General features: G+C 48.8%; 1 protein-coding gene across 3 annotated transcripts in view; it reads left to right on the top strand.

The window, feature by feature from the left end:
• The window catches only part of xdh (xanthine dehydrogenase), a 152,453-nt gene extending 126,400 nt beyond the window's left edge, over positions 1-26,053 (top strand). For all 3 annotated transcript variants that reach the window (XM_087984056.1, XM_087984063.1, XM_087984050.1), the window contains 4 exons: positions 3,454-3,519; positions 4,624-4,812; positions 10,652-10,819; positions 25,551-26,053. In XM_087984056.1, the coding sequence (XP_087840182.1) occupies positions 3,454-3,519; positions 4,624-4,812; positions 10,652-10,819; positions 25,551-25,601 (474 nt within the window). In that variant the 3' untranslated portion in view covers positions 25,602-26,053. The remainder of the gene's footprint in view (positions 1-3,453; positions 3,520-4,623; positions 4,813-10,651; positions 10,820-25,550) is intronic.
• The last annotated feature ends 1,052 nt before the right edge of the window (positions 26,054-27,105 follow it).

Below are 27,105 nucleotides of genomic sequence, written 5' to 3'. Positions count from 1 at the left end.
TCCTCACTTTTGCCTGGTTAGTAAGGTTAGATCACATGCGACCCAGGAGGAGCTAGCAAATTGCATACAAAATTCGCTTGAAGGGGGGAGACAGAGGATGGTGGTGGAGGGTTGCTTTTCGAACTGGAGGCCTGTGACCAGCAGTGTGCCACAAGGATCAGTGCTGGGTCCACTGTTTCTCTTCATTTATATAAATAGTTTGGATGTGAATATAGGAGATGAAGTTAGAACATTTGTAGATGACACCAAAATAGGTGGTGTTGTGGACAGTGAAGATTATATCAGAGTACAACAGGACCTTGATCAGGTCAATGAGCCAAGGAGTGACAGATGGAACTTGGGGTGGCATGGTGGCTCAGTGGTTAGCACTGCTGCCTCACAGTGCTAGGGTCCCAGGTTTGATTCCAGCCTTGGGTGACTGTTTGTCTGTGTAGAGTTTGCACATTCTCCCTGTGTCTGCGTGGGTTTCCTCTGGGTGCTCTGGTTTCCTCCCACAATCACAAAGATGTGCAGGCCAGGTGAATTGGCCGTGCTAAATTGTATTAGGTGCATTAGTCAGAGGGGGGTGGGTTACTCTTCGGAGGATTGGTGTGGACTTGTGGAGCCGTTTCCACACTGTAGGGAATCTAATCTAATTTCGATAAATGTGAGGGGTTGCATTTTGGAAAGGCAAACCAGGGCAGGACTTATAAAATTAATGATAGGGCCCTGAGGAGAATTGCAGAACAAAGAGATCTATGGGTGCTGGTGCATAGTTTCTTCAAAGTGGAGTCACAGGTAGACAGGGTGGTGAACAAGGCATTTGGTATGCTTGCCTTCATTAGTCAGTAGCTGAAAATGTGTTGCTGGAAAAGCGCAGCAGGTCAGGCAGCATCCAAGGAACAGGACAATCGACATTTCAGGCATAAGCCCTTCTTCAGGAATGAGGAAAGTGTGTCCAGCAGGCTAAGATAAAAGGTAGGGAGGAGGGACTTGGGGGAGGAGCGTTGGAAATGCAATAGGTGGAGGGAGGTCAAGGCGAGGGTGATAGGCCGGAGTGGGGTGGGGCGGAGAGGTCAGGAAGAAGATTGCAGGTTAGGAAGGCGGTGCTGAGTTCGAGGGATTTGACAGAGACAAGGTGGGGGGAGGGGAAATGAGGAAACTGGAGAAATCTGAGTTCATCCCTTGTGGTTGGGGGGTTCCCAGGCAGAAGATGAGGCGCTCTTCCTCCAACTGTCGTGTTGTCATGGTCTGGCGATGGAGGAGTCCAAGGACCTGCATGTCCTTGGTGGAGTGGGAGGGGGAGTTAAAGTGTTGGGCTATGGGGTGGTTGGGTTGGTTGGTCCGGGTGTCCCAGAGGTGTTCTCTGAAACATACGTTTCAGAGGACACCTCTGGGACACCCGGACCAACCAACCCAACCACCCCGTGGCTCAACACTTCAACTCCCCCTCCCCCTCCCATTCCACCAAGGACATGCAGGTCCTTGGACTCCTCCATCGCCAGACCATGGCAACACGATGGTTGGAGGAAGAGCGCCTCATCTTCCGCCTGGGAACCCTCCAACCACAAGGGATGAACTCAGATTTCTCCAGTTTCCTCATTTCCCCTCCCCCCACCTTGTCTCTGTCAAATCCCTCGAACTCAGCACCGCCTTCCTAACCTGCAATCTTCTTCCTGACCTCTCCGCCCCCACCCCACTCTGGCCTATCACCCTCGCCTTGACCTCCCTCCACCTATTGCATTTCCAACGCCCCTCCCCCAAGTCCCTCCTCCCTACCTTTTATCTTAGGCTGCTTGGCACACCCTCCTTATTCCTGAAGAAGGGCTTATTCCCGAAACATCGATTCTCCTGTTCCTTGGATGCTGCCTGACCTGCTGTGCTTTTCCAGCAACACATTTTCAGCTCTGATCTCCAGCATCTGCAGTCCTCACTTTCTCCCCTTCATTAGTCAGTACATTGAGTACAAGAATTAGAAAGTCATGAACATTGGTGAGGCCACTTCTGGAGTACTGCACACAATTCTGGTCACCCTTCTATTGAAAGGATGTTGTTAAACTTGAGAGAGTGCAGAAAAGATTTACAAGGATGTTACCAGGGTTGGAGGATTTGAGCTATTGGGAGAGGCTGAACAGGCTGGGGCTGTTTTCCCTGGAGCGTTGGAGACTGAGGGTTGACCTTATAGAGGTTTATAAAATCATGAGGGGACATGGATAGGGTGAATAATCAAAGTTTTTCTTCGGATGTGAGAGACCAAATCTGGAGGGCATACATTTAGGGTGAGAGGGGAAAGATTTAAAAGAGACCTCTTTTAACATAAAGGGTGATGCCAAAGGAAGTGGTGGAGGCTAGTACAGTTACAACATTTAAAAGGTATCTGGAAAATACAGAGGATGGAAGGTCCCTGGAACATGTTGCCAGTAGAGGCAGGTACGGTAGATTCATTTAAGGTGCGTCTGGACAGATGCATGAGTAGGTGGTGAGCTGAGGGATACAGATGCTTAGGAATTGGGCGATAGGTTTAGACAGTGGATTTCGGTCGGCTCATGCTTGGAGGGCCGAAGGGCCTGTTCCTGGGCTGTAAAGTTTCTTTATTCTCTGTTCTTTGGATGTGTATATGAATAGGAAGTATTTAAAGGGATATGGGCCAAGTGCTGGCAGATTGGACAAGGTCAGATTGGGATGTCTCGTCGACAAATGTGAGTTCACAGAATTTCAGAAAACTTAAGAGTGTGGAAAACAGGAGAACGGCATGTTGAAGAAAGCAACAAAGGTGTGCATTTATGTAGCACCACCAAAACAAAAGCTCCATTGCTTTTCTTCAAAATAATACCATGAGATCTTTTACTTAAGAGAGAAGGGGGTTGGTGGCTGCACTTTAACAATTTATCTGAAAGAGTACCCCCTCTGACAATGCTGCATTCCTTCAGTATGACACAGGAGCATCTGCTGAGATACTGTGCTCTGTGCTCTGGGGCAGAACCTGCCACGTTCCTGACTCAGAGTTTCCTACCCACTAAGCCTACGCTGACTTGATCATAGATGTTGTTAACATTGAAACAGCATAATTAAGTAACACACGTGACTGTTAATTGTGCCTGAAATGAACTTAAGCCCTAAGTATATAACTCCACGCAGACACAGCCTGTTTACAGGCCAAAGAAACAAGTGGGTGACTTTAAAATTTTTTTCACTTAAATGAACAGTTCTTTGGCTAGTGCAGGCAGCAGTATAGGGGAAGGGGTTGTTCAGAAAGGGACTCTGTGCTCCTCAAGTTGGTTTGTTCCCTGAAGCAACATTTGTGAATATTGTGGCTGACTCCAGTTACTGTTCCTTCAGCCGTGATTGAGATTGACCTCAGTCTGTTGTACATCTCTGTGCAAGTTCCTGTCAGAGAGTGTGGGTCTCCCCATAAGGGCCCATGGATCAGTGTCACATATCGAAATCTTTATTGCTGTCTGTCTTTGATTTCAGAACCTGCGCACTGACATCGTCATGGACGTGGGGAATAGCCTGAACCCAGCTGTGGACATTGGTCAGGTGAGGCACTGTCACACAACTTGAGGAGTGTTATCCCTGGGGACGGTGACAGGGGACAGTGGGGGACAGAGAGAAAGAATAAGGAGAAAGGATTGCCTTGCATTGCCAAAGCACCTTTCTTGAGCTCAGGATGTTCCAGATCACTTCACGGCCGATGGAGGACATTCTGGGGTAAGGTAGGATCCAGAGAAGCCAATTTGCACAGCACAACCTCTCACAGAAAGCAATGTGATAATGACCAGATAACAGTGTATCGCGAGGTAAGTTTTAACTCAGGACCTGAACGGTGGCTCCCACTATTAATGGGGATGTGGTGATCATGTCACTGGATTAGAAACCTAGAGGCCCAGTTTAATGTTGGCTGGACATAAATTCACAATCCCATCACAGGTGGGATTTACACTCAATTCAGTCCATAAATCTGGAATTGAGAACACATCTCTGCTGTCGATTGTGATTCTAACTCATTTGATTCTTTAGGGAGGCAAATCTGCTCCCCTTACCCAGTCTGGACTGCATCTGACAAGACTCATAACGATGTGGTTGATTCTTTACTGTTTCCTGAAAAAGGCCGATCAAGGCACTCTGTTCGAGGGCAATTAAGGCAAACAATTCTGGTTTTGCCCGCCAAGCCCACGCCCCTAAAAGAGAATACAATATTCATCATAGAATCTAATGTACCATAGTGGAATCCTTATTGTGTGGGAGCAGGCTATTCAGCCCATCAAGTCCACACAGGCTGAAGACCATCCCAGCCAGACCCACTCTATCCCTGTAACACTGCATTTCCTATGGCTAACCCACCTAAAACCTGCACATCACTGAGCACTCTGGACAAGTTAGCATGGCCAATTCACCTGACCTGCACATCTTTGGATTGTGGGAGGGAACTGGAGCAAACCCACACAGACACAGGGAGAATGGGCAAACTCCACACAGACAGTCGCCTGAGGCTAGAATCGAACCCAGGTCTCTGGCACTGTGAGGCAGCAGTGATAACCACTGAGCTGCTGTGCCACCCCAGATATTCTGAAAGATGGTTGGAAGGTGTCCGTGTTTATAGGGACATTGGCTTTGAATCTCTCTCTTTTCTGATTGGATGAGGTGGAAGGAGGCTTCATGCAGGGTCTCGGGTATTTTACCCTGGAGGAACTACGGTACTCACCAGAGGGTGTCCTGTACACCCGTGGACCAGGAGCATACAAGATTCCATCAGCTGGCGATATCCCAATGCAACTCAACGTATCTCTCCTCCGGGAATCTCCGAACAGAAAAGCCATTTATTCTTCCAAGGTACTTCTTGCTTTGTTCCTGTTTAACCGGTAGTGGGAAGGGAGTATCTGCTCCCGTTAGTCTGTGTGTGAGCTGAAATGGATTGTTTCACTAAACTGAAGGCCACGACATCAGATCTCCCATAATAATGACAAGGCGCAGTCTCCAATCACCAGTACCACATCATGTGTTGGCTGCACCACTTCCCATACATTCGTTGGCAGAGGACATCCCAGCTCTGATCTGAATACATCGCAAATGTGGGGAGGGCCTAGACAGCATGAGCAAAATGGTTGTTTTGATAAGGTTTTATTTATCAATGAATTGAAGCATTTAAGGGCAGAGATGTGTAAATGAGGGAAGAAGACGTGAAAAGCTGTGTGGCTGGAGCTTTTCTTGTGCATTGTGGAATCATTGGGACCCATGCGAGAATCACAGTTGAGATCAAAAACACACTGATTGGTTGGAAAGTCAACTCTTTAGTCAACCGAACTTAGCTATCAGCCTCTGCTCGGCCACTTTCCTCGGTACCCATAGGGAGGGCCTCAACCGGGACCTTGGGTTCATATCACATTACAGGTGATCACCATTGCACTACACACACTCTCACATACACACGGACACAGGTCCACACAGACGCGCACACAGACACCCACACACACCCTTATAGACACATACGCTCCCACACTCACACATGCACCCCCTCACAGACTTAAGACACTCTGCACTCACTACACACACACACACACACTTTCTCACACTCACAACCCCACCCCAGACAGATATACACACACAGACAAAGACCCACATGCACACATATATTTTGTGGGGTGAATTTGTACTTGCAGAGTTACATTGCACTTTGCTCAAGAACTGCATACATTCATGTAGAACTCTGAGCTCAAAAACTGCATGAATTTATGTAAAACTCTGTTATCTCACTTTTTAGATTAGAATCAATCTAAACATCAGGTCAAAGACAGAGAACACAGGGGGCCAACACCTTCAACATATTGTCTAGCTAGCATCATTGTTAACAGCTAACCCGAGAATACAACTTTAAAAAAAAGGTTTTGTGATTTACACATGAAAGAAGTGAAACTATCACTGTATTCTAACAGATGAAAGGCTTAACAGACAATCAATTTTTCAATGTATAATTTCAGTTACATCACACTGCAAATTTTTGCTATAAATTCTGTGTTATGATCGAGCCCTCCACTATCACCTGATGGAGCGTCGCTCCGAAAGCTAGTGTGCTTCCAATTAAACCTGTTGGACTATAACCTGGTGTTGTGTGATTTTTAACTTTAGCTGAGACGTTGCCAGGGAGAAAGCAATGGAGGCACTGCAGGTTGCTAAAGCTCCTGGGTAATTCAAAAAAGGTGACACCGTGTTCCTTTTGTTGACAAGGAATGGGGAACTGTGCATGAATATACGTCATTTCTAGCAAGTGTACGTGAGCCAGGTTCTGAGCATGACTGATGGTCTGAAATCGGTTGTCAGTGTAACACACTCGGGATTGTTCAGCATGTTCTGTTCAATTGTGGAAGTGCAATGATATGTTAATGAGATGGAGGAGACTGACGTGGGGCAGAAACACCAGCAGGGGCCAGTTAAACAAATGGCCTTATATGATATATTTTCAGTGTCATAAAATCATCAGACGTTAGCTGGAGGATTATGTCCACTCCTGGGAATGACGTTTTTAGAAAAGATGTCAAGGAGTTTGAGGGTGCTTTTGAGATTAACTGGAATGGTACCAGAGGGATACAGAAGGATATAAAACAATAGGAAGCAGAACAGGCTACAGAGTCCCTCCAATGCTCAGTTTTTCAATAGGATGATACATCAGAACATATGGCCACTCAGCCGGCTTCACCATTCAATAACACTTTCCCAGTCTATCCAATTTCCATCGAGTCGTTTAGTGTTGAGTAGAGTGACTGAGTGAACATTCACAGCTCTCTGCGGTAAACAATTTTAAGGACTCGCAGTCTTCTAACTGAAGACAATTACTTGTCATCTTCGGAATCCATGACTGCAGACTCTCCAGCCAGATCTCGTCACCCTTTCAAGTTTAACAACATCCTTCTGATAGCAGGGAGGCTAGAATTGAATGCAGAGCTGAAAATGTGTTGCTGGAAAAGCGCAGCAGGTCAGGCAGCATCCAAGGAGTAGGAGAATCGACGTTTCGGGCATAAGCCTTTCCTCATTCCTGAAGAAGGGCTTATCCCCGAAACGTCGATTCTCCTGCTCCTTGGATGCTGCCTGACCTGCTGCGCTTTTCCAGCAACACATTTTCAGCTCTGATCTCCAGCATCTGCAGTCCTCACTTTCTCCTAGAATTGAATGCAGTCAAGATTACAGTAGTGCTGGAAAAGTACGGCAGGTCAGGCAGCATCCAAAGAGCAGGAAAATTGATGTTTCGGGCAAAAGCCCTTCATCAGGAATGAGGCTGGGAGCCTCGGGGATGGAGAGATAAATGGGAGGGGGGATGTGGCTGGGGAAAGATAGCTGAGAGTGAAATAGGTGGATGGAGGTGAGGGTGAAGGTGATAGGTCAGAGAAGAGGGTGGAGCGGATAGGTGGGAAGGAAGATTGACAGGTAGGACAGGTCCTGAGGATGATGTTGAGCTGGAAGGTGGAGGTAAGGTGGGGGGAGAGGAAATGAGGAAACCGGTGAAGTCCACATCGATGCCCTGGGGTTGAAGTGTTCTGAGGCGGAAGATGAGGCGTTCTTCCTCCAGGCATCGGGTGGTGAGGGAGTGGGGATGGAGGAGGCCCTGGATCTGCATGTCCTCAGCAGAGTGGGAGGGGGAAGATGAAATGTTTGGCCACAGGGCAGTGGGGTTGGTTGGTGCGGGTGTCCCAGAGGTATTCTCTGAAGCGCTCTGTGAGTAGGTGTCTGTCACCCCAATGTAGAGGAGACTGCATCAGGAGGAACGGATGCAGTAAATGACATGTGTGGAAGTGCAGGTAAAACTTGATGGATTCTGTTTAAGGACAGGGCTGAAGAGTTTCAGGACAGAGGAGGTAGAATTGAACACAGTACAGTAAAACCCCCCATATCCAAAGATTCGGTTTCTGCAGTTTCAGTTATCCACGGTTTACTGCGACCCGAAAATATTGCATGGAACATTCCAGAAATAATTCCGGGGCCTGCTGGAGAGGTAAATCTCCCATTTAAATGATAGGTTTCACTACTATCCACAGTTATGGGCATCCGCGGTAGGTCTTGGATACAGAGGTACATCTGTATTCCAAAAGTGGCCTAACCAGTGTTCTGCACAGCTGCAATGTGACCTCCCAACTCCTATACTCAAAGCACTGGCCAATTAAGGCCAGCGTATTGAATTCCTTCATAGTGAGTTTTGAGAAGATTTGTAGCTCAGGTTGGGGTTCTGGATTTAGGTTTGCTTGCTGAGCTGGAAGGGTCATTTCCAGATGTTTCGTCACCCTACTAGATAACATCTGCAGTTGTCCTCAGGCGAAGCACTGTACCTAATTCCTGCTTTCTATTTCTTTGTTTGGGTTTCTTTGGGTTGGTGTTGTCATTTCCTGTGGTGATGTCATTTCCCTTTTTTCCCCCCTTGGGGGTTGGTAGATGGGGTCTAACTCGATTTGTTTGTTGATAGAGTTCCGGTTGGAATGCCATGCTTCTAGGAATTCTCGTGTGTGTCTCTGTTTGGCTTGTCCTAAGATGGATGTGTTGTACCAGTCGAAGTGGTGTCCTTCCTTGTCTGCATGTAACGATACTAGTGAGAGAGGGTCATGTCGTTTTGTGGCTAGTTGGTGTTCATGTATGCTGGTGGCTAGTTTTCTGCCTGTTTGCCCAATGTAGTGTTTGTTACATTTCTTGCAAGGTATTTTGTAAATGACATTAAAGACTACATTGAAAAAGCGAACTCACTACTTATAGATACCAACAAGTGGCTATATACCCAACCCCACAGCTAGAGAACCGAATCACAGCCCTACTAAAGAAACTTCAGAAATCTGGAGAAATAATAAGACAGATTTCCAAAAAATGAAACCAGATGGATCCAACACACCAGGCTTCTATGGATTACCCAAAATTCACAAACCAGGAGCCCCCCTCAGACCCATAGTCTCGCTACCTGGAACACCAACTTGCAGATTAGTTGAGGAACTACACCAAAGACTAAAATACTTAGTAGAATACTCACGCCACTCCATCCACTCCACCCAAGAATTCCCTGAAGACCATCAAAGACACTAAGATAGAAGAGGATGAAATAATGGTCTCCTTTGATGTAACAGCCCTGTTTACAACAATCAACATTAACCTGGCCAAGGAAACACTAACTACACTATTAGAAGACCCAAAGACACATTCACCAAACACCACTAACTTCATCAGCAAGGACAGTATCGTCAAACTACTGGACCTATGCCTTATCACACACTTCACCTTCAACCACAAAACCTTCAGAGGAACCAACTGAACACCCATGGGATCTCCGATATCAGGGTTCTTAGCAGAAGCAGTAATGCAGAGATTCGAACAAACAGCTCTGCCAACCATCCAACCCAAACTTTGGGTCCACTATGTGGATGACACCTTTGTCATCACTAAACAAAACAAATTAAAGGAAACCTTCAAAGCCATCAACAATACTCTTACTGGCATAAAATTCACCAAGGAGGAGGAAAACAACAACAAACTGCCATTCCTAGATGTCACAGTCGAGCGAACAGCCAGTGGGGAACTTCAAACCAGCGTCTACAGAAAAACAACACACACGGACCAAATACTGAAGCAATCACCCCAACATCCACAAACGAAGCTGCATCAGAACATCATTTTAATGAGCCAACACACACTGCAGCACAGAGAAACTACGCACAGCAGAGGAAAATCACCTATACCGTGTATTCAAAAAGAATGGTTACCCAATGAACCCAGTCCAACAATTTCTCAGCAACAAACTCAAAACAGACAAAACGCAGCCAGAAACCCTAGCCACTCTCCCCTACATCAAAGACATATCGCAAATGACTGCCAGACTATTCAGACCCCTTGGCATCATGGTAGCCCACAAACCCACCAACACACTAAAACCGCAGCTAATGAATTTGAAAGACCCTATACAGACAATGAGCAAAACTAATGTCATTTACAAAATACCTTGCAAGAACTGTAACAAACACTACATTGGACAAATAGGCAGAAAACTAGCCACCAGGATACATGAACGCCAACTAGCCACAAAACGACATGACCCTCTCTCACTAGCATCCTCACAAACAGATAAGGAAGAATACCACTTCAGCTGGTACAACACATCCATCTTAGGATGAGCCAAACAGAGACACACACGAGAATTCCTAGAAGCATGGCATTCCAACCAGAACTCTATCAACAAACCTCATCTACCACCCCCTGAAAAAAAACAGGAAATTACATCACCACAGGAAATGACAATATCAACCCAAAGAAACTTAAACATATAAATAGAAAGCAGGGATTATGTTCATTGTTTCACCTGAGGCCCACCGAAGATGTTACCTAGTAGGGTGACGATACGTCATGAAGTGACCCTTCCAGCTCAGCGAGCAAACCTACACCCAGAACCCCTTCATCACTATCCTATCTACCTGCAACTCAACTTTCAAGAAACCATGAACCTGCAACCCAAGGTCTGTTTGTTTGGCAACCCTCCATAATATTGTGACTGAATTAAAAGAAAAAGCATTTTAAACAGGATACAAACATTAGTATCACTGCAGGTAACTGGATCCTTGGTGGAGGGCTTAAACAATGTCCATTTATTCACTGGGTTAGTGTAAGTGTTGAATTTGAGCTGTGATATATAAACATTGTCCATTCATCCTAGGCTGTTGGAGAGCCCCCTTTATTCCTAGCTGCCTCCATTTTCTTCGCAATCAAAGACGCCATCGTTGCAGCGAGAGCAACCTCTGGGAAGACAGGCCCCCTTCGCCTCAACAGCCCAGCAACACCAGAAAGGATACGGAACGCCTGCATTGACAACCTGACAGAGATGGTATGTATGCCTTCCCTTACTGTCAGAGTTAAAGCGAACATCACCACCAGCTCAGATAAATTAGTGCTTCATCAAGGTCAATTTCAAGACCCCACACAGTCTGGAGCAAGATCAGAAACAGGGCAAAGCCCTTACTAAATACTGCACCACACTCATTACCCCTGTAAATACTGCACCACACTCATTACCCCAGTAATTACTGCACCACACTCATTACCCCCTGTAAATACTACACCACACTCATTACCCCCAGTAAATACTGCACCACACTCATTACCCCAGCAATTACTGCACCACACTCATTACCCCTGTAAATACTGCACCACACTCATTACCCCAGCAATTACTGCACCACACTCATTACTCCAGTAAATACTGCACCACACTCATTACCCCTGTAAATACTGCACCACACTCATTACCCCAGCAATTACTGCACCACACTCATTACCCCTGTAAATACTGCACCACACTCATTACCCCAGCAATTACTGCACCACACTCATTACTCCAGTAAATACTACACCACACTCATTACCCCCAGTAAATACTGCACCACACTCATTACCCCAGCAATTACTGCACCACACTCATTACCCCTGTAAATACTGCACCACACTCATTACCCCAGCAATTACTGCAACACACTCATTACTCCAGTAAATACTGCACCACACTCATTACCCCCAGTGAATACTGCACCACACTCATTACCCCAGCAATTACTGCACCACACTCATTACTCCAGTAAATACTGCACCACACTCATTACCCCAGCAATTACTGCACCACACTCATTACCCCTGTAAATACTGCACCACACTCATTACCCCAGCAATTACTGCAACACACTCATTACTCCAGTAAATACTGCACCACACTCATTACCCCCAGTGAATACTGCACCACACTCATTACCCCAGCAATTACTGCACCACACTCATTACCCCTGTAAATACTGCACCACACTCATTACCCCAGCAATTACTGCAACACACTCATTACTCCAGTAAATACTGCACCACACTCATTACCCCCAGTGAATACTGCACCACACTCATTACCCCAGCAAATACTGCACCACACTCATTACTCCAGTAAATACTGCACCACACTCATTACCCCCAGTAAATACTGCACCACACTCATTACCCCAGCAATTACTGCACCACACTCATTACCCCCAGTAAATACTGCACCACACTCATTACCCCCAGTAAATACTGCACCACACTCATTACCCCAGCAATTACTGCACCACACTCATTACCCCTGTAAATACTGCACCACACTCATTACCCCAGCAATTACTGCACCACACTCATTACCCCCTGTAAATACTGCACCACACTCATTACCCCAGCAATTATTGCACCACACTCATTACTCCAGTAAATACTGCACCACACTCATTACTCCAGTAAATACTGCATCACACTCATTACCCCCAGTAAATACTGCACCACACTCATTACCCCCAGTAAATACTGCACCACACTCATTACCCCCAGCAATTACTGCACCACACTCATTACCCCAGCATTTAGTGCACCATACTCATTACCCCCAGTAATTACTGTTCCACACTCATTACCCCAGTAATTACTGAACCACATTCGTCACCCCTGTAAATACTGAACCACACTCATTACCCCTGTAAATACTGCACCACACTCATTACCCCCAGTAATTACTGATACACACTCAACCCCTGTAAGTTCTGATCCACACTCATTACCCCCAGTAAATAAGGCACCACACTCAATGCCCCAGTAAATACTGATCCACACTCATTACCGCAGCAATTATTGAACCACACTCATTGCTCCAGTAAATACTGATCCTCACTCATGACCCCAGTAAATACTGCACCACACTCATTACATCTGTAAATACTGCACCACACACGTTAACCCTGTAAATACTGGTCCACACTTCTTACCCTAGAAATTACTGCACCACACATTGCCCCAGTAAATACAGCACCACACACGTTACCCCTGTAATTACTGAACCACTCATTGCCCCAGTAAATACTGATCCACACTCATTACCCCAGTAATTATTGAACCATGCATGTTATCCCAGTAAATACTGCACCACACTCATTACCCCTGTAAATACTGATCCATACTCACTACACCTGTAAATACTGATCCACACACGTTACCCCTGTAAATACTGATCCACACACGTTACCCCTGTAAATACTGATCCACACACGTTACCCCTGTAAATACGGCACCACACACGTTACCCCTGTAATTACTGAACCACTCATTGCCCCAGTAAATACTGATCCACACTCATTATACCTGTAAATATGGCACCACACACGTTACCCCTGTAATTACTGAACCACACTCATTACCACCGTAAATACTGCGCCACACTGATTACCCGCAGTAAATACTGCGCCACACTGATTACCCGCAGTAACTACTGCGCCACACTGATTACCCGCAGTAAATACTGCACCACACTCATTAGCCCAGTAAATACTGCACCACCCTCATCACCCCAGTAAATACTGCAATACACACGTTACCCCAGTATATACAGCACCATACTCATCCCCCCTGTAAATACTGAAGCACACGCATTACCCCCAGTAAATACTGCACTACCCTCATCACCCCAGTAAATACTGCACTACACATGTTACCCCAGTATATACAGCATCACATTCATTCCCCCCTGTACATAGAACATAGAACATAGAACAAGTGGAGTTCCGCAGGGATCAGTTCTGGGTCCTCTGCTGTTTGTAATTTTTATTAATGACTTGGAAGAGGGAGTCGAGGGTGGGTCAGTAAATTTGCAGATGATACGAAGATTGGTGGAGTTGTGGATAGTGAGGAGGGCTGTTGTCGGCTGCAAAGGAACTTAGATATGATGCAGAGCTGGGCTGAGGTGTGGCAGATGGAGTTCAACCCTACCAAGTGTGAGGTTGTCCATTTTGGAAGGACAAATAAGAATGCAGAATACAGGGTTAACGGTAGGGTTCTTAGTGAGGTGGAGGAACAGAGGGATCTTGGGGTCTATGTTCATAGATCTTTAAAAGTTGCCACTCAGGTGGATAGTGCTTGTAAGAAGGCCTATAGTGTATTAGCGTTCCTTAGCAGAGGGATTGAATTCAAGAGTCGTGAAGTGATGTTACAGCTGTACAGGACCTTGGTTAGGCCACATTTGCTGTGTGCAGTTCTGGACACCTCACTTTAGGAAGCATGTGGAAGCTTTGGAGAGGGTGCAGAGAAGATTTACCAGGATGTTGCCTGGAATGGAGAATAGGTCGTACGAGGCTAGGTTGAGCGTGCTAGGCCTTTTCTCATTGGAATGGAGAAGGATGAGGGGTGACTTGATAGAGGTTTATAAGATGATCAGGGGAATAGATAGAGTAGACAATCAGAGACTTTTTCCCCGGGTACAACAGAGTGTTACAAGGGGACATAAATTTAAGGTGAAGGGTATAAGGTATAGGGGGGATGTCAGGGGTAGGTTCTTTATCCAGAGAGTGGTGGGGGCATGGAATGCGCTGCCTGTGGGAGGGGCAGAGTCAGAATCATTGGCGAACTTTAAGTGGCAATTGGATAGGTACATGGATGGGTGCTTAAGCTAGGACAAATGTTCGGCACAACATCGTGGGCCGAAGGGCCTGTTCTGTGCTGTATTGTTCTATGTTCTATGTTCTAAATACTGCACCACACTCATCACCCCTGTAAATACTGAAGCACGTGCATTACCCCAGTAAATAATGCACCACACTCATTATCCCTGTAATTACTGCACCACACTCATTACCCCAGTAAATACCGCACCATACTCGTTGCCCCAAAAATACTGAACCACATTCATTACCCCAGTAAATAATGCACCACACGCATCACCCCAGTAAACACTGGACCACACTCATCACCCCTGTAAATACGGAACCACACTCATTATCCTTGTAATTATTGGTCCACACTCATTACCCCTGTAATGACTGAACCACATTCATTCCCCCAGTAAATATTGCACCACACTCATTACCCTTGTAAATACTGATCCACACTCATTATCCTTGTAATTACTGATCCACACTCATTCCCCCAGTAAATACTGCACCACACCCATTACCCCTGTAATTACTGCACCACGCTCGTTACCCCAGTAAATACTGCACCACACCCATTACCCCTGTAATTACTGAACCACTCTCATTACCCCAGTAATTAATGAGCCACACTCGTTACCCCAGGTAAATAATGCACCACAATCATCACCCTGGTAAAAACTGCACCACACTCATTACCCTTGTATTTACTGATCCACACTCATTACCCCAGTAAATACTTCACCACACTCATTACCCATGTAAATACTGCACCACACTCGTTACCGCTGTAAATAATGCACCACACTCATCACCCCAGTAAATACTGATCCACACTCAACACCCCTGTAAATATTGATCCACACTCATTACCCCCAGTAAAAACTGCACCACACTCGTCACCCCAGGAAATACTGCACCACACTCATTACCCCAGTTAGTACTGCACGACACTCGTTACCCCAGTAATTACTGATCCACACTCATTACCCCTGAACCACTCATTACCCTAGTATATACTGAACCACTCATTACCCCAGTAAATACTGCACCACACTCGTTACCGCTGTAAATAATGCACCACACTCATCACCCCAGTAAATATTGATCCACACTCATTACCCCCAGTAAATACTGCACCACACTCATTACCCCAGTTAGTACTGCAACACACTCATTGCTCCTGTAAATACTGCACCACACTCATTACCCCCTGTAAATACTGCACCACACTCGATACCCCCAGTAAATACAGAACCACACTCAGTGCCCCAGTAAATATTGAACGGGACTCATTACCCCAGTAAATACTAACACCATGCCCAGGGACCCCTGTAAAACTGACGCCCTTCCTCACACCCTGTTAATACCGACACACTCCCCGAGGACCCCACTTAAAACTGACGCACTCCTCCTGTAAATACTGACACCATCCTCAGGGACCCCCTGTAAGTACTGACACACAATCCCCAGGGACTCCTGTAAATACTGACACACTCTCCAGGGACCCCTGTAAATACTGACAACCTCCTCAGGGACACCCTATAAATACTGACACACTTCCCGGGACAACCCTGTATATACTTGGGCACTCCCCAGGGCCCCCCGTAAATACTGACACACTCCCCCAGGAACCACCCTGCAAATACTGACATCATCCCCAGGAGCCCACGTAAATACTGATGCACTCCCCACGGCACCCTGTAAATACTGACACACTTCCCAGGGACCCTCCTGTAAATACTGACACACACCCCAGGGACCCCCCCTGTAAATACTGACACACTCCCCCAGGGGACCCCCCTGTAAATACTGGCACACTCCCCAGGGACCCCCCCTGTAAATACTGACACACACCCCAGGGACCCCCCCTGTAAATACTGACACACTCCCCCAGGGGACCCCCCTGTAAATACTGACACACTCCCCCAGGGGAACCCCCTGTAAATACTGGCACACTTCCCAGGGACCCCCCTGTAAATACTGACACACTTCCCAGGGACCCCCCTGTAAATACTGGCACATTCCCCCAGGGGACCCCCCCTGTAAATACTGACACACTCCCCCAGGGGACCCCCCTGTAAATACTGACACACTCCCCCAGGGGAACCCCCTGTAAATACTGACACACTCCCCAGGGACCCCCCTGTAAATACTGGCACACTCCCCCAGTGGACCCCCCTGTAAATACTGACACACTCCCCCCAGGGACCCCCCTGTAAATACTGACACACTCCCCACAAGGGACCCCCCTGTAAATACTGACACACTCCCCCCAGGGACCCCCCTGTAAATACTGACACACTCCCCCAGGGGACCCGCCTGTAAATACTGACACACTCCCCCAGGGGACCCCCCTGTAAATACTGACACACTCCCCCAGGGTACCCCCCTGTAAATACTGACACACTCCCCCAGGGTACCCCCTGTAAATACTGACACACTCCCCCAGGGTACCCCCCTGTAAATACTGACACACTCCCCAGGGACCCCCTTGTAAATACTGACACACTCCCCAGGGACCCCCCTGTAAATACTGACACATTCCCCAGGGACGCCCCTGTAAATACTGACACACACCCCAGGGAACCCCCTGTTAAATACTGACACACTTCCCCCAGGTACACCACCCCCCCCCCCCCGTAAATATTGACACACTCCCCGCGGGAACACCCTGTAAATATTGACACACTCCCCGGGACCCCTCTGTAAATACTGACACACTCCCCGGGAACCGCCTGTAAATACTGACACATTCCCCCAGGGGACCCCCCTTGTAAATACTGACACACTCCCCCAGGGGACCCCCCTGTAAATACTGACACACTCCCCCAGGGGACCCCCCTGTAAATACTGACACATTCCCCAGGGACCCCCCTGTAAATACTGACACACTCCCCCCCAGGGTACCCCCCTGTAAATACTGACACACTCCCCAGGGACCCCCTTGTAAATACTGACACACACCCCAGGGAACCCCCTGTTAAATACTGACACACTTCCCCCAGGTACACCACCCCCCCTGTAAATATTGACACACTCCCCGGGACCCCTCTGTAAATACTGACACACTCCCCGGGAACCCCCTGTAAATACTGACACACTCCCCCCAGGGTCCCCCTGTAAATACTGACATACTCCCCAGGGTCCCCTCTGTAAATACTGACATACTCCCCCCAGGGTCCCCCTGTAAATACTGACTAAACTCCCCAGTGACCCCCTTGTAAATACTGACACACTCCCCCCAGGGTCCCCCTGTAAATACTGACACACTCCCCCCAGGGTCACCCTGTAAATACTGACACCCGCCCCCAGTGACCCCCTTGTAAATACTGACGCACTCCCACCAAGGGACCCCGTGTAAATACTGACACACTCGCCCCAAGGGAACCCCCTGTAAATACTGACACACTCCCCCAAGGGACCCCCTCTGTAAATACTGACACACTCCCCCCAAGGGATACCCTGTAAATACTGACACACTCCCCCCAAGGGACCCCCCCTGTAAATACTGACACACTCCCCCAGGGACCCTCTGTAAATACTGACACACTCCCCTCCAGGGACCCCCCTGTAAATACTGACACACACTCCCCCGGGGACTCTCTGTAAATACTGACACTCTCCCCCCGGGGACCCCCTGTAAATACTGACACACTCCCCCCAAGGACCCCCTGTAAATACTGACACACTCCCCCCAAGGATCCCCCGGTAAATACTGACACCCTCCCCTGGGAGCTCTTTAAATACTGACACACACCCCAGGGACCCCCCTGTAAATACTGACACACACCCCAGGGACCCCCTGTAAATATCGACACACTCCCCCCAAGGACCCCCCTGTAAATACTGACACACTCCCCAGGGACCCCCCTGTAAATACTGACACCCTCCCCTGGGACCTCTTTAAATACTGACACACACCCCAGGGACCCCCCTGTAAATACTGACACACACCCCAGGGACCCCCCTGTAAATACTAACACACAGCCTGGGACCCCACTGTAAATACTGACGCCCTCCCTTGGAACGCTCTGTAAATACTGACACACTTCCCCCAGGGACGCCCCACCCAGTATATACTGACACACAATCCCCAGGAATCCATTTTAATACTGACACACTCCCCGGGTCCCCCTGTAAATACAGACACACACCCCTGGAACCGCCTGTAAATGCTGACACACTCCCTGGGACCCCCCTGTAAATACTGACACTCTCCCCAGGAAACCCCTATAAATACTGACACTCCTCAGGAACCCCCCCGTAAATACTGACACACACCCCAGGGGAACCCCTGTAAATACTGACACCATCCCCAGCGATGCCCTGTAAATACTGTCACATTCCCCAGGGAACCCCCTGTTAAATACTGACACACTTACCCCAGGTACCCCCCACCCCCCGTAAATATTGACAAACACTCCGCGGGAACCCCCTGTAAATATTGACACACTCCCCCAGGGTACCCCCTGTAAATACTGACACACTCCCCCCCGGGACCCCCCTGTAAATACTGACACATTCCCCAGGGACGCCCCTGTAAATACTGACACACTCCCCAGGGACCCCCTTGTAAATACTGACACACTCCCCAGGGACCCCCCTGTAAATACTGACACACTCCTCCAGGGTACCCCCCTGTAATTACTGACACACTCCCCAGGGACCCCCTTGTAAATACTGACACACTCCCCAGGGACCCCCCTGTAAATACTGACACATTCCCCAGGGACGCCCCTGTAAATACTGACACACTCCCCAGGGACCCCCTTGTAAATACTGACACACACCCCAGGGAACCCCCTGTTAAATACTGACACACTTCCCCCAGGTACACCACCCCCCCCCCCCCGTAAATATTGACACACTCCCCACGGGAACACCCTGTAAATATTGACACACTCCCCGGGACCCCTCTGTAAATACTGACACACTCCCCGGGAACCCCCTGTAAATACTGACACACTCACCCCAGGGTCCCCCTGTAAATACTGACACACTCCCCCCAAGGGACCCCCTGTAAATACTGACACACTCCCCCCAAGGGACCCCCTGTAAATACTGACACACTCCCCCCAAGGGACCCCCCTGTAAATACTGACACACTCCCCTCAAGGGACCTCACTGTAAACACTGACACACTCCCCCAAGGGACCCCCTGTAAATACTGACACACTCCCCCCAAGGGACCCCGTGTAAATACTGACACACTCCCCCCAGGGTCCCCCTGTAAATACTGACACCCGCCCCCAGTGACCCCCTGTAAATACTGACACACTCCCCCGGGGACCCCCTGTAAATACTGACACACTCCCCCGGGGACCCCCTGTAAATATTGACACACTCCCCCCAAGGGACCCCCTGTAAATACTGACACACTCCCCCCAAGGGACCCCCCTGTAAATACTGACACACTCCCCCCCGGAGACCCCCTGTAAATACTGACACACTCCCCCCAAGGGACCCCCCTATAAACACTGACACACTCCCCTGGGGACCCCCTGTAAATACTGACACACTCCCCGCAAGGGACCCCCTGTAAATACTGACACACTCCCCTGGGGACCCCCTGTAAATACTGACACACTCCCCCCAAGGGACCCCCTGTAAATACTGACACACTCCCCCCAAGGGACCCCCCTGTAAATACTGACACACTCCCCCAGGGACCCTCTGTAAATACTGACACACTCCCCTCCAGGGACCCCCCTGTAAATACTGACACACACTCCCCCGGGGACCCTCTGTAAATACTGACACTCTCCCCCCAGGGACCCCCTGTAAATACTGACACACTCCCCCAAAGGACCCCCTGTAAATACTGACATACTCCCCCCAAGGACCCTCCTGTAAATACTGACACCCTCCCCTGGGACCTCTTTAAATACTGACACACACCCCAGGGACCCCCCTGTAAATACTGACACACACCCCAAGGGACCCCCTGTAAATACCGACACACTCCCCCCAAGGACCCCCCTGTAAATACTGACACACACCCCAGGAACCCCCCTGTAAATACTGACACCCTCCCCTGGGACCTCTTTAAATACTCACACACACCCCGGGACCCCACTGTAAATACTGACGCGCTCCCTGGGAACGCTCTGTAAATACTGACACAGTTCCCCCAGGGACCCCCCCACCCAGTAAATACTGACACACAATCCCCAGGAATCCCTTTTAATACTGACACACTCCCCGGGTCCCCCTGTAAATACAGACACACACCCCTGGAACCGCCTGTAAATGCTGACACACTCCCTGAGACCCCCCTGTAAATACTGACACTCTCCCCATGAAACCCCTATAAATACTGACACACTCCTCAGGAACCCCCCGTAAATACTGACACACACCCCAGGGGAACCCCTGTAAATACTGACACCATACCCAGGGACGTCCTGTAAATACTGTCACATTCCCCAGGGAATCCCCTGTTAAATACTGACACACTTACCCCAGGTACCCCCCACCCCCCGTAAATATTGACATACTCCCCGCGGGAACCCCCTGTAAATATTGACACACTCCCCGGGACCCCCTGTAAATACTGACACACTCCCCGGGAACCCCCTGTAAATACTGACACACTCCCCCCAAGGGACCTCCCTGTAAATACTGACACACTCCCCCCAGGGTCCCCCTGTAAATACTGACACCCGCCCCCAGTGACCCCCTTGTAAATACAGACACACTCCCCCGGGGACCCCCTGTAAATACTGACACACTCCCCCCAAAGGGCCCCCTGTAAATACTGACACACTCCCCCCAAGGGACCCCCCCTGTAAATACTGACACCCGCCCCAAGGGACCCCCCCTGTAAATACTGACACACTCCCCCCAAGGGTCCCCCTGTAAATACTGACACACTCCCCCGGGGACCCCTTGTAAATACTGACACACACCACCCAAGGAACCCCCTGTAAATACTGACACACTCCCCCCAAGGGACCCCCTGTAAATACTGACACACTCCCCCCAAGGGACCCCCCTGTAAATACTGACACACTCCCCCAGGGACCCTCTGTAAATACTGACACACTCCCCTCCAGGGACCCCCCTGTAAATACTGACACAAATCCCCAGGGGACACCCATGTAGATACTGAACCCCTCCCCGCAACCCCCCTGCAGATACTGACACCCTCCCCTGCAGGGACACCCCCTGTAAATACTGACACTCTCCCCCCAGGGACCCCCTGTAAATACTGACACACTCCCCCCAGGGACCCCCTGTAAATACTGACACACTCCCCCCCAAGGACCCCCCTGCAAATACTGACACCATCCCCTGAGAACTCTTTAAATACTGACACACACCCCAGGGACCCCCCTGTAAATACTGACACACACCCCAGGGACCCCCTGTAAACACTGACACACTCCCCCCAAGAACCCACCTGTAAATACTGACACACTCCACAGGGGGTCCCCTGTAAATACTGACACCCCCCCCGGGACCTCTTTAAATACTGACACACACCCCAGGGACCCCCCTGTAAATACTGACACACTCCCACAGGACCCCTGTAAATATTGACACAGTCCCACACACACGGTAAATACTGACACACTCCCCCAGTACCCCTGTAAATATTGACCCCCCCCCCAGGGGCCCACCCGAAAATACTGACACACTCCCCCCCCCAGGGACCTCCCTGTAAATACTGACACCCACCCGGTAACCCCCATGTAAATACTTACACACTCTCCCCCCAGGGACCCACCTGTAAATACTGACACACTCCCCTGGGACCCCTGTAAATATTGACACAGTCCCACACACACTGTAAATACTGATACACTCCCCCCGGGACCCCTGTAAATATTGACACAGTCCAACACAAACTGTAAATACTGATAGACTCCCCTGAGACCCCTGTAAATATTGACACAGTCCCACACATACTGTAAATACTGACACACTCCCCTGGGACCCCTGTAAATATTGACACAGTCCCACACACACGGTAAATACTGATACACTCCCCTGGGACCCCTGTGAATATTGACACAGTCCCACACACACGGTAAATACTGACACACTCCCACAGGACCCATGTAAATATTGACACATGCCCACACACACGGTAAATACTGATAGACTCTCCCGGGACCCCTGTAAATATTGACACAGTCCCACACACACGGTAAATAGGGACACACTCATCTGGGACCCCTGTAAATATTGACACAGTCCCACACACACTGTAAATACTGATAGACTCTCCCGGGACCCCTGTAAATATTGACACAGTCCCACACACACTGTAAATACTGACACACTCCCCTGGGACCCCTGTAAATATTGACACAGTCCCACACACACGGTAAATACTGATACACTCCCCTGGGACCCCTGTAAATATTGACACAGTCCCACACACACTGTAAATACTGATACACTCCCCCGGGACCCCTGTAAATATTGACACAGTCCCACACACCTGTAAATACTGAAACACTCCCCCGTGACCCCTGTAAATATTGACACAGTCCCACACACACTGTAAATACTGACACACTCCCCTGGGACCCCTGTAAATATTGACACAGTCCCACACACACGGTAAATACTGATACACTCCCCTGGGACCCCTGTAAATATTGACACAGTCCCACACACACGGTAAATAGGGACACACTCATCTGGGACCCCTGTAAATATTGACACAGTCCCACACACACGGTAAATACTGACACACTCCCCGGGACCCCTGTAAATATTGACACAGTCCCACACACACGGTAAATACTGACACACTCCCACAGGACCCCTGTAAATATTGACACAGTCCCACACAAACTGTAAATACTGATAGACTCCCCTGGGACCCCTGTAAATATTGACACAGTCCCACACACACTGTAAATGCTGAGACACTCCCCTGGGACCCCTGTAAATATTGACACAGTCCCACACACACGGTAAATACTGATCCACTCCCCTGGGACCCCTGTAAATATTGACACAGTCCCACACACACGGTAAATACTGACACACTCCCACAGGACCCCTGTAAATATTGACACAGTCCCACACACACGGTAAATACTGATAGACTCTCCCGGGACCCCTGTAAATATTGACACAGTCCCACACACACGGTAAATAGGGACACACTCATCTGGGACCCCTGCAAATATTGACACAGTCCCACACACACGGTAAATACTGACACACTCCCCGGGACCCCTGTGAATATTGACACAGTCCCACACACACGGTAAATAGGGACACACTCATCTGGGACCCCTGTAAATATTGACACAGTCCCACAACACACTGTAAATACTGATAGACTCTCCCGGGACCCCTGTAAATATTGACACAGTCCCACACACACTGTAAATACTGACACACTCCCCTGGGACCCCTGTAAATATTGACACAGTCCCACACACGGTAAATACTGATACACTCCCCTGGGACCCCTGTAAATATTGACACAGTCCCACACACACTGTAAATACTGACACACTCCCCTGGGACCCCTGTAAATATTGACACAATCCCACACACACGGTAAATAGGGACACACTCATCTGGGACCCCTGTAAATATTGACACAGTCCCACACACACTGTAAATACTGACACACTCCCCGGGACCCCTGTAAATATTGACACAGTCCCACACACACGGTAAATACTGACACACTCCCACAGGACCCCTGTAAATATTGACACAGTCCCACACACACGGTAAATAGAGACACACTCCCCTGGGACCCCTGTAAATATTGACACAGTCCCACACACACGGTAAATACTGACACACTCCCTGGGACCCCTGTAAATATTGACACAGTCCCACACACACGGTAAATACTGACACACTCCCCGGGACCCCTGTAAATATTGACACAGTCCCACACACACGGTAATACTGACACACTCCCCCGGTACTCCTGTAAATATTGACACAGTCCCACATACACGGTAATACTGACACACTCCCACAGCACCCCTGTAAATATTGACACAGTCCCACACACACGGTAAATACTGACACACTCCCCCGGTACCCCTGTAAATATTGACCCCCCCCCCAGTGGCCCACCTGTAAATACTAACGCACTCCCCCCCCCCCCCCCCCCCCCCCCGGGACCCACCTGTAAAAAATACTGACACACTCCCACCCAGGGACCTCCCTGTAAATACTGACACCCACCCGGTAACCCCCATGTAAATACTTACACACTCTCCCCCCAGGGTCCCACGTGTAAATACTGATACACTCCCCCGGGACCCCTGTAAATATTGACACAGTCCCACACACACTGTAAATACTGATACACTCCCCCGGGACCCCTGTAAATATTGACACAGTCCCGCACACACGGTAAATACTGATACACTCCTCTGGGACCCCTGTAAATATCGACAAACTTCCCCCCCCCCCCCCCAGTGACCCCCCTGTAAATACTGACACACTCCTCCCACAGGGACCCCCCTGTAAATACTGATAGAGTCTCCCAGGACCCCTGTAAATATTGACACAATCCCACACACTGTAAATACTGATACACTCCCCCAGGACCCCTGTAAATATTGCCCCCCCCCCCCCCCCAGGGACCTACCTGTAAATACTGACACCCACCCGGTAACCCACGTGTAAATACTTACACACTCTCCCCCCAGGGACCCACCTGTAAATACTGATACACTCCCCTGGGACCCCTGTAAATATTGACACAGTCCCACACACACTGTAAATACTGATACACTCCCCTGGGACCCCTGTAAATATTGACACAGTCCCACACACACTGTAAATACTGATACACTCCCCTGGGACCCCTGTAAATATTGACACAGTCCCACACACACTGTAAATACTGATACACTCCCCTGGGACCCCTGTAAATATTGACACAGTTCCACACACACTGTAAATACTGATAGACTCTCCCGGGACCCCCGTAAATATTGGCACAATCCAACACACATGCACATTAGTGACACATTCCCGGGGACATCCTGTTAATTATGACATATTCCTGAAATCTTAGTCTGATGTTTCTCAGTTGCATCTGAATAAGCCTGTGATTGCAATTACCGCAGTTAAAGATCAAGTTTTCTCTCTTTATATCTTAATCAGAGGAAATTCTGTTTTTTTTTTCTCTAGTGTCCTCCTGCAGATCCAGGGACCTTTACACCTTGGAATATTGAAGTCTAATTGTACCCCATCAAACAATTTCCTGTTTCCTGAAAGCCCCTCAGTGGAATATAACATGGTAGGGTCTACCCCACTCCTGTGGCGCCGACCCCTACCCTGTCTAGCCCTACTCCATCTTTTAGAAAATGACTCTACATTGCACTCAAATTTGACCAGCTGGTGGCCATTCAGTGGATAATTTTACACATTGCACACAGATGACAGTTCATTCAATATTTAAGTCAAATGACTCATCTGAAAATTAATCCAACTACTGCCTGGAAAAGCAAAATGGTGATTATTTTTTCAACTAATAAACTGAATGACTTGCAACATGACAAACGTGGGCTGGCAGAGTGGTGCTGGAAGAGCACAGCAGTCCAGGCAGCATCCGAGGAGCAGCAAAATCGACGTTTCGGGCAAAAGCCCTTCATCAGGAATAAAGGCAGAGAGCCTGAAGGGTGGAGAGATGAGCTTGAGGAGGGTGGGGGTGGGGAGAAAGTAGCATAGAGTACAATGGGTGAGTGGGGGAGGGGATGAAGGTGATAGGTCAGGGAGGAGAGGGTGGAGTGGATAGGTGAAAAGGAGATAGGCGGGTAGGATAAGTCCGGGCAAGTCATGGGGACAGTGCTGAGCTGGAAGTTAAGAACTAGAGTGAGGTGGGGGAAGGGGAAATGAGGAAACTGTTGAAGTCCACATTGATGCCCAGGGGTTGAAGTGTTCCGAGGCGGAAGATGAGGCGTTCTTCAAGTGGCAGATGCAGTTTAATGCTCAGCCTTGTGCATTTCGCAGAAGGAATAGGGACAGGCAAAATAGACGTAATGACACAATCTGCAGAGCAGAGTGACCTGGGGTGAATGATCATCAGTCTTTGAAGCGAACAGAGCATGCTCGGAGAGTGGTTAGCAAGGTGTTTGGGATTTTGGGATTTATCGGTACAAATTTATGAGTAAATTTGTGACAAGGTTATGCTGAATCTTTATAAAGTTCTGGGAAGCCCTTGGTCAAGTACGGAATCCAGGAGCCCTCGCAAAACTGGAACCAGTGCAAATCAGAGGAAACCTTTCTGCTGGTTCAAGTTATACCTGGCACATAGGACGATGATTGTTGGAGGTCGGTCATCTCAGCTCCAGAACATCTCTGCAGCAGTTCCTCAACGGAATGACCTGGATTCAGCCATCATCGTCTGCCTCATTAATGACCTCCCCTCCCTCAGAAAAGTGGAAGTGTTCGCTGATGATTGCAAAATGCACACCGCAGTCATGACCCTTTAGATATGATATGCAGTAAGACCTGGGCAAACAGATCAGCCTGAAACATCGATTCTCCTGCTCCGCGGATGCTGCCTGACTAGCTGTGCTTTTCCAACACCACTCTAATCTTGAAACAGATCAGCCATGATCAGTGTCGAATTTAGAGCAAGCACGAAGGGCTGAATGGCCTACTTCTGCTTCTGTTTCATATGTTCAAACGGACACCAACCAGGATTGGGCAGTCAGGTGGCAAGTAACATCTATATCAGAGG

This window comes from Chiloscyllium plagiosum, unplaced genomic scaffold (genome assembly GCF_037043375.1).
Source record: "Chiloscyllium plagiosum isolate Xiang-an unplaced genomic scaffold, Cpla_swu_hap1 HiC_scaffold_3, whole genome shotgun sequence".
In the NCBI taxonomy this organism is placed as follows: Eukaryota; Metazoa; Chordata; class Chondrichthyes; order Orectolobiformes; family Hemiscylliidae; genus Chiloscyllium; species Chiloscyllium plagiosum.
The sequence above is the reverse complement of the archived record's forward strand: the minus strand, read 5'-3'. Positions and strand labels throughout refer to the sequence as shown.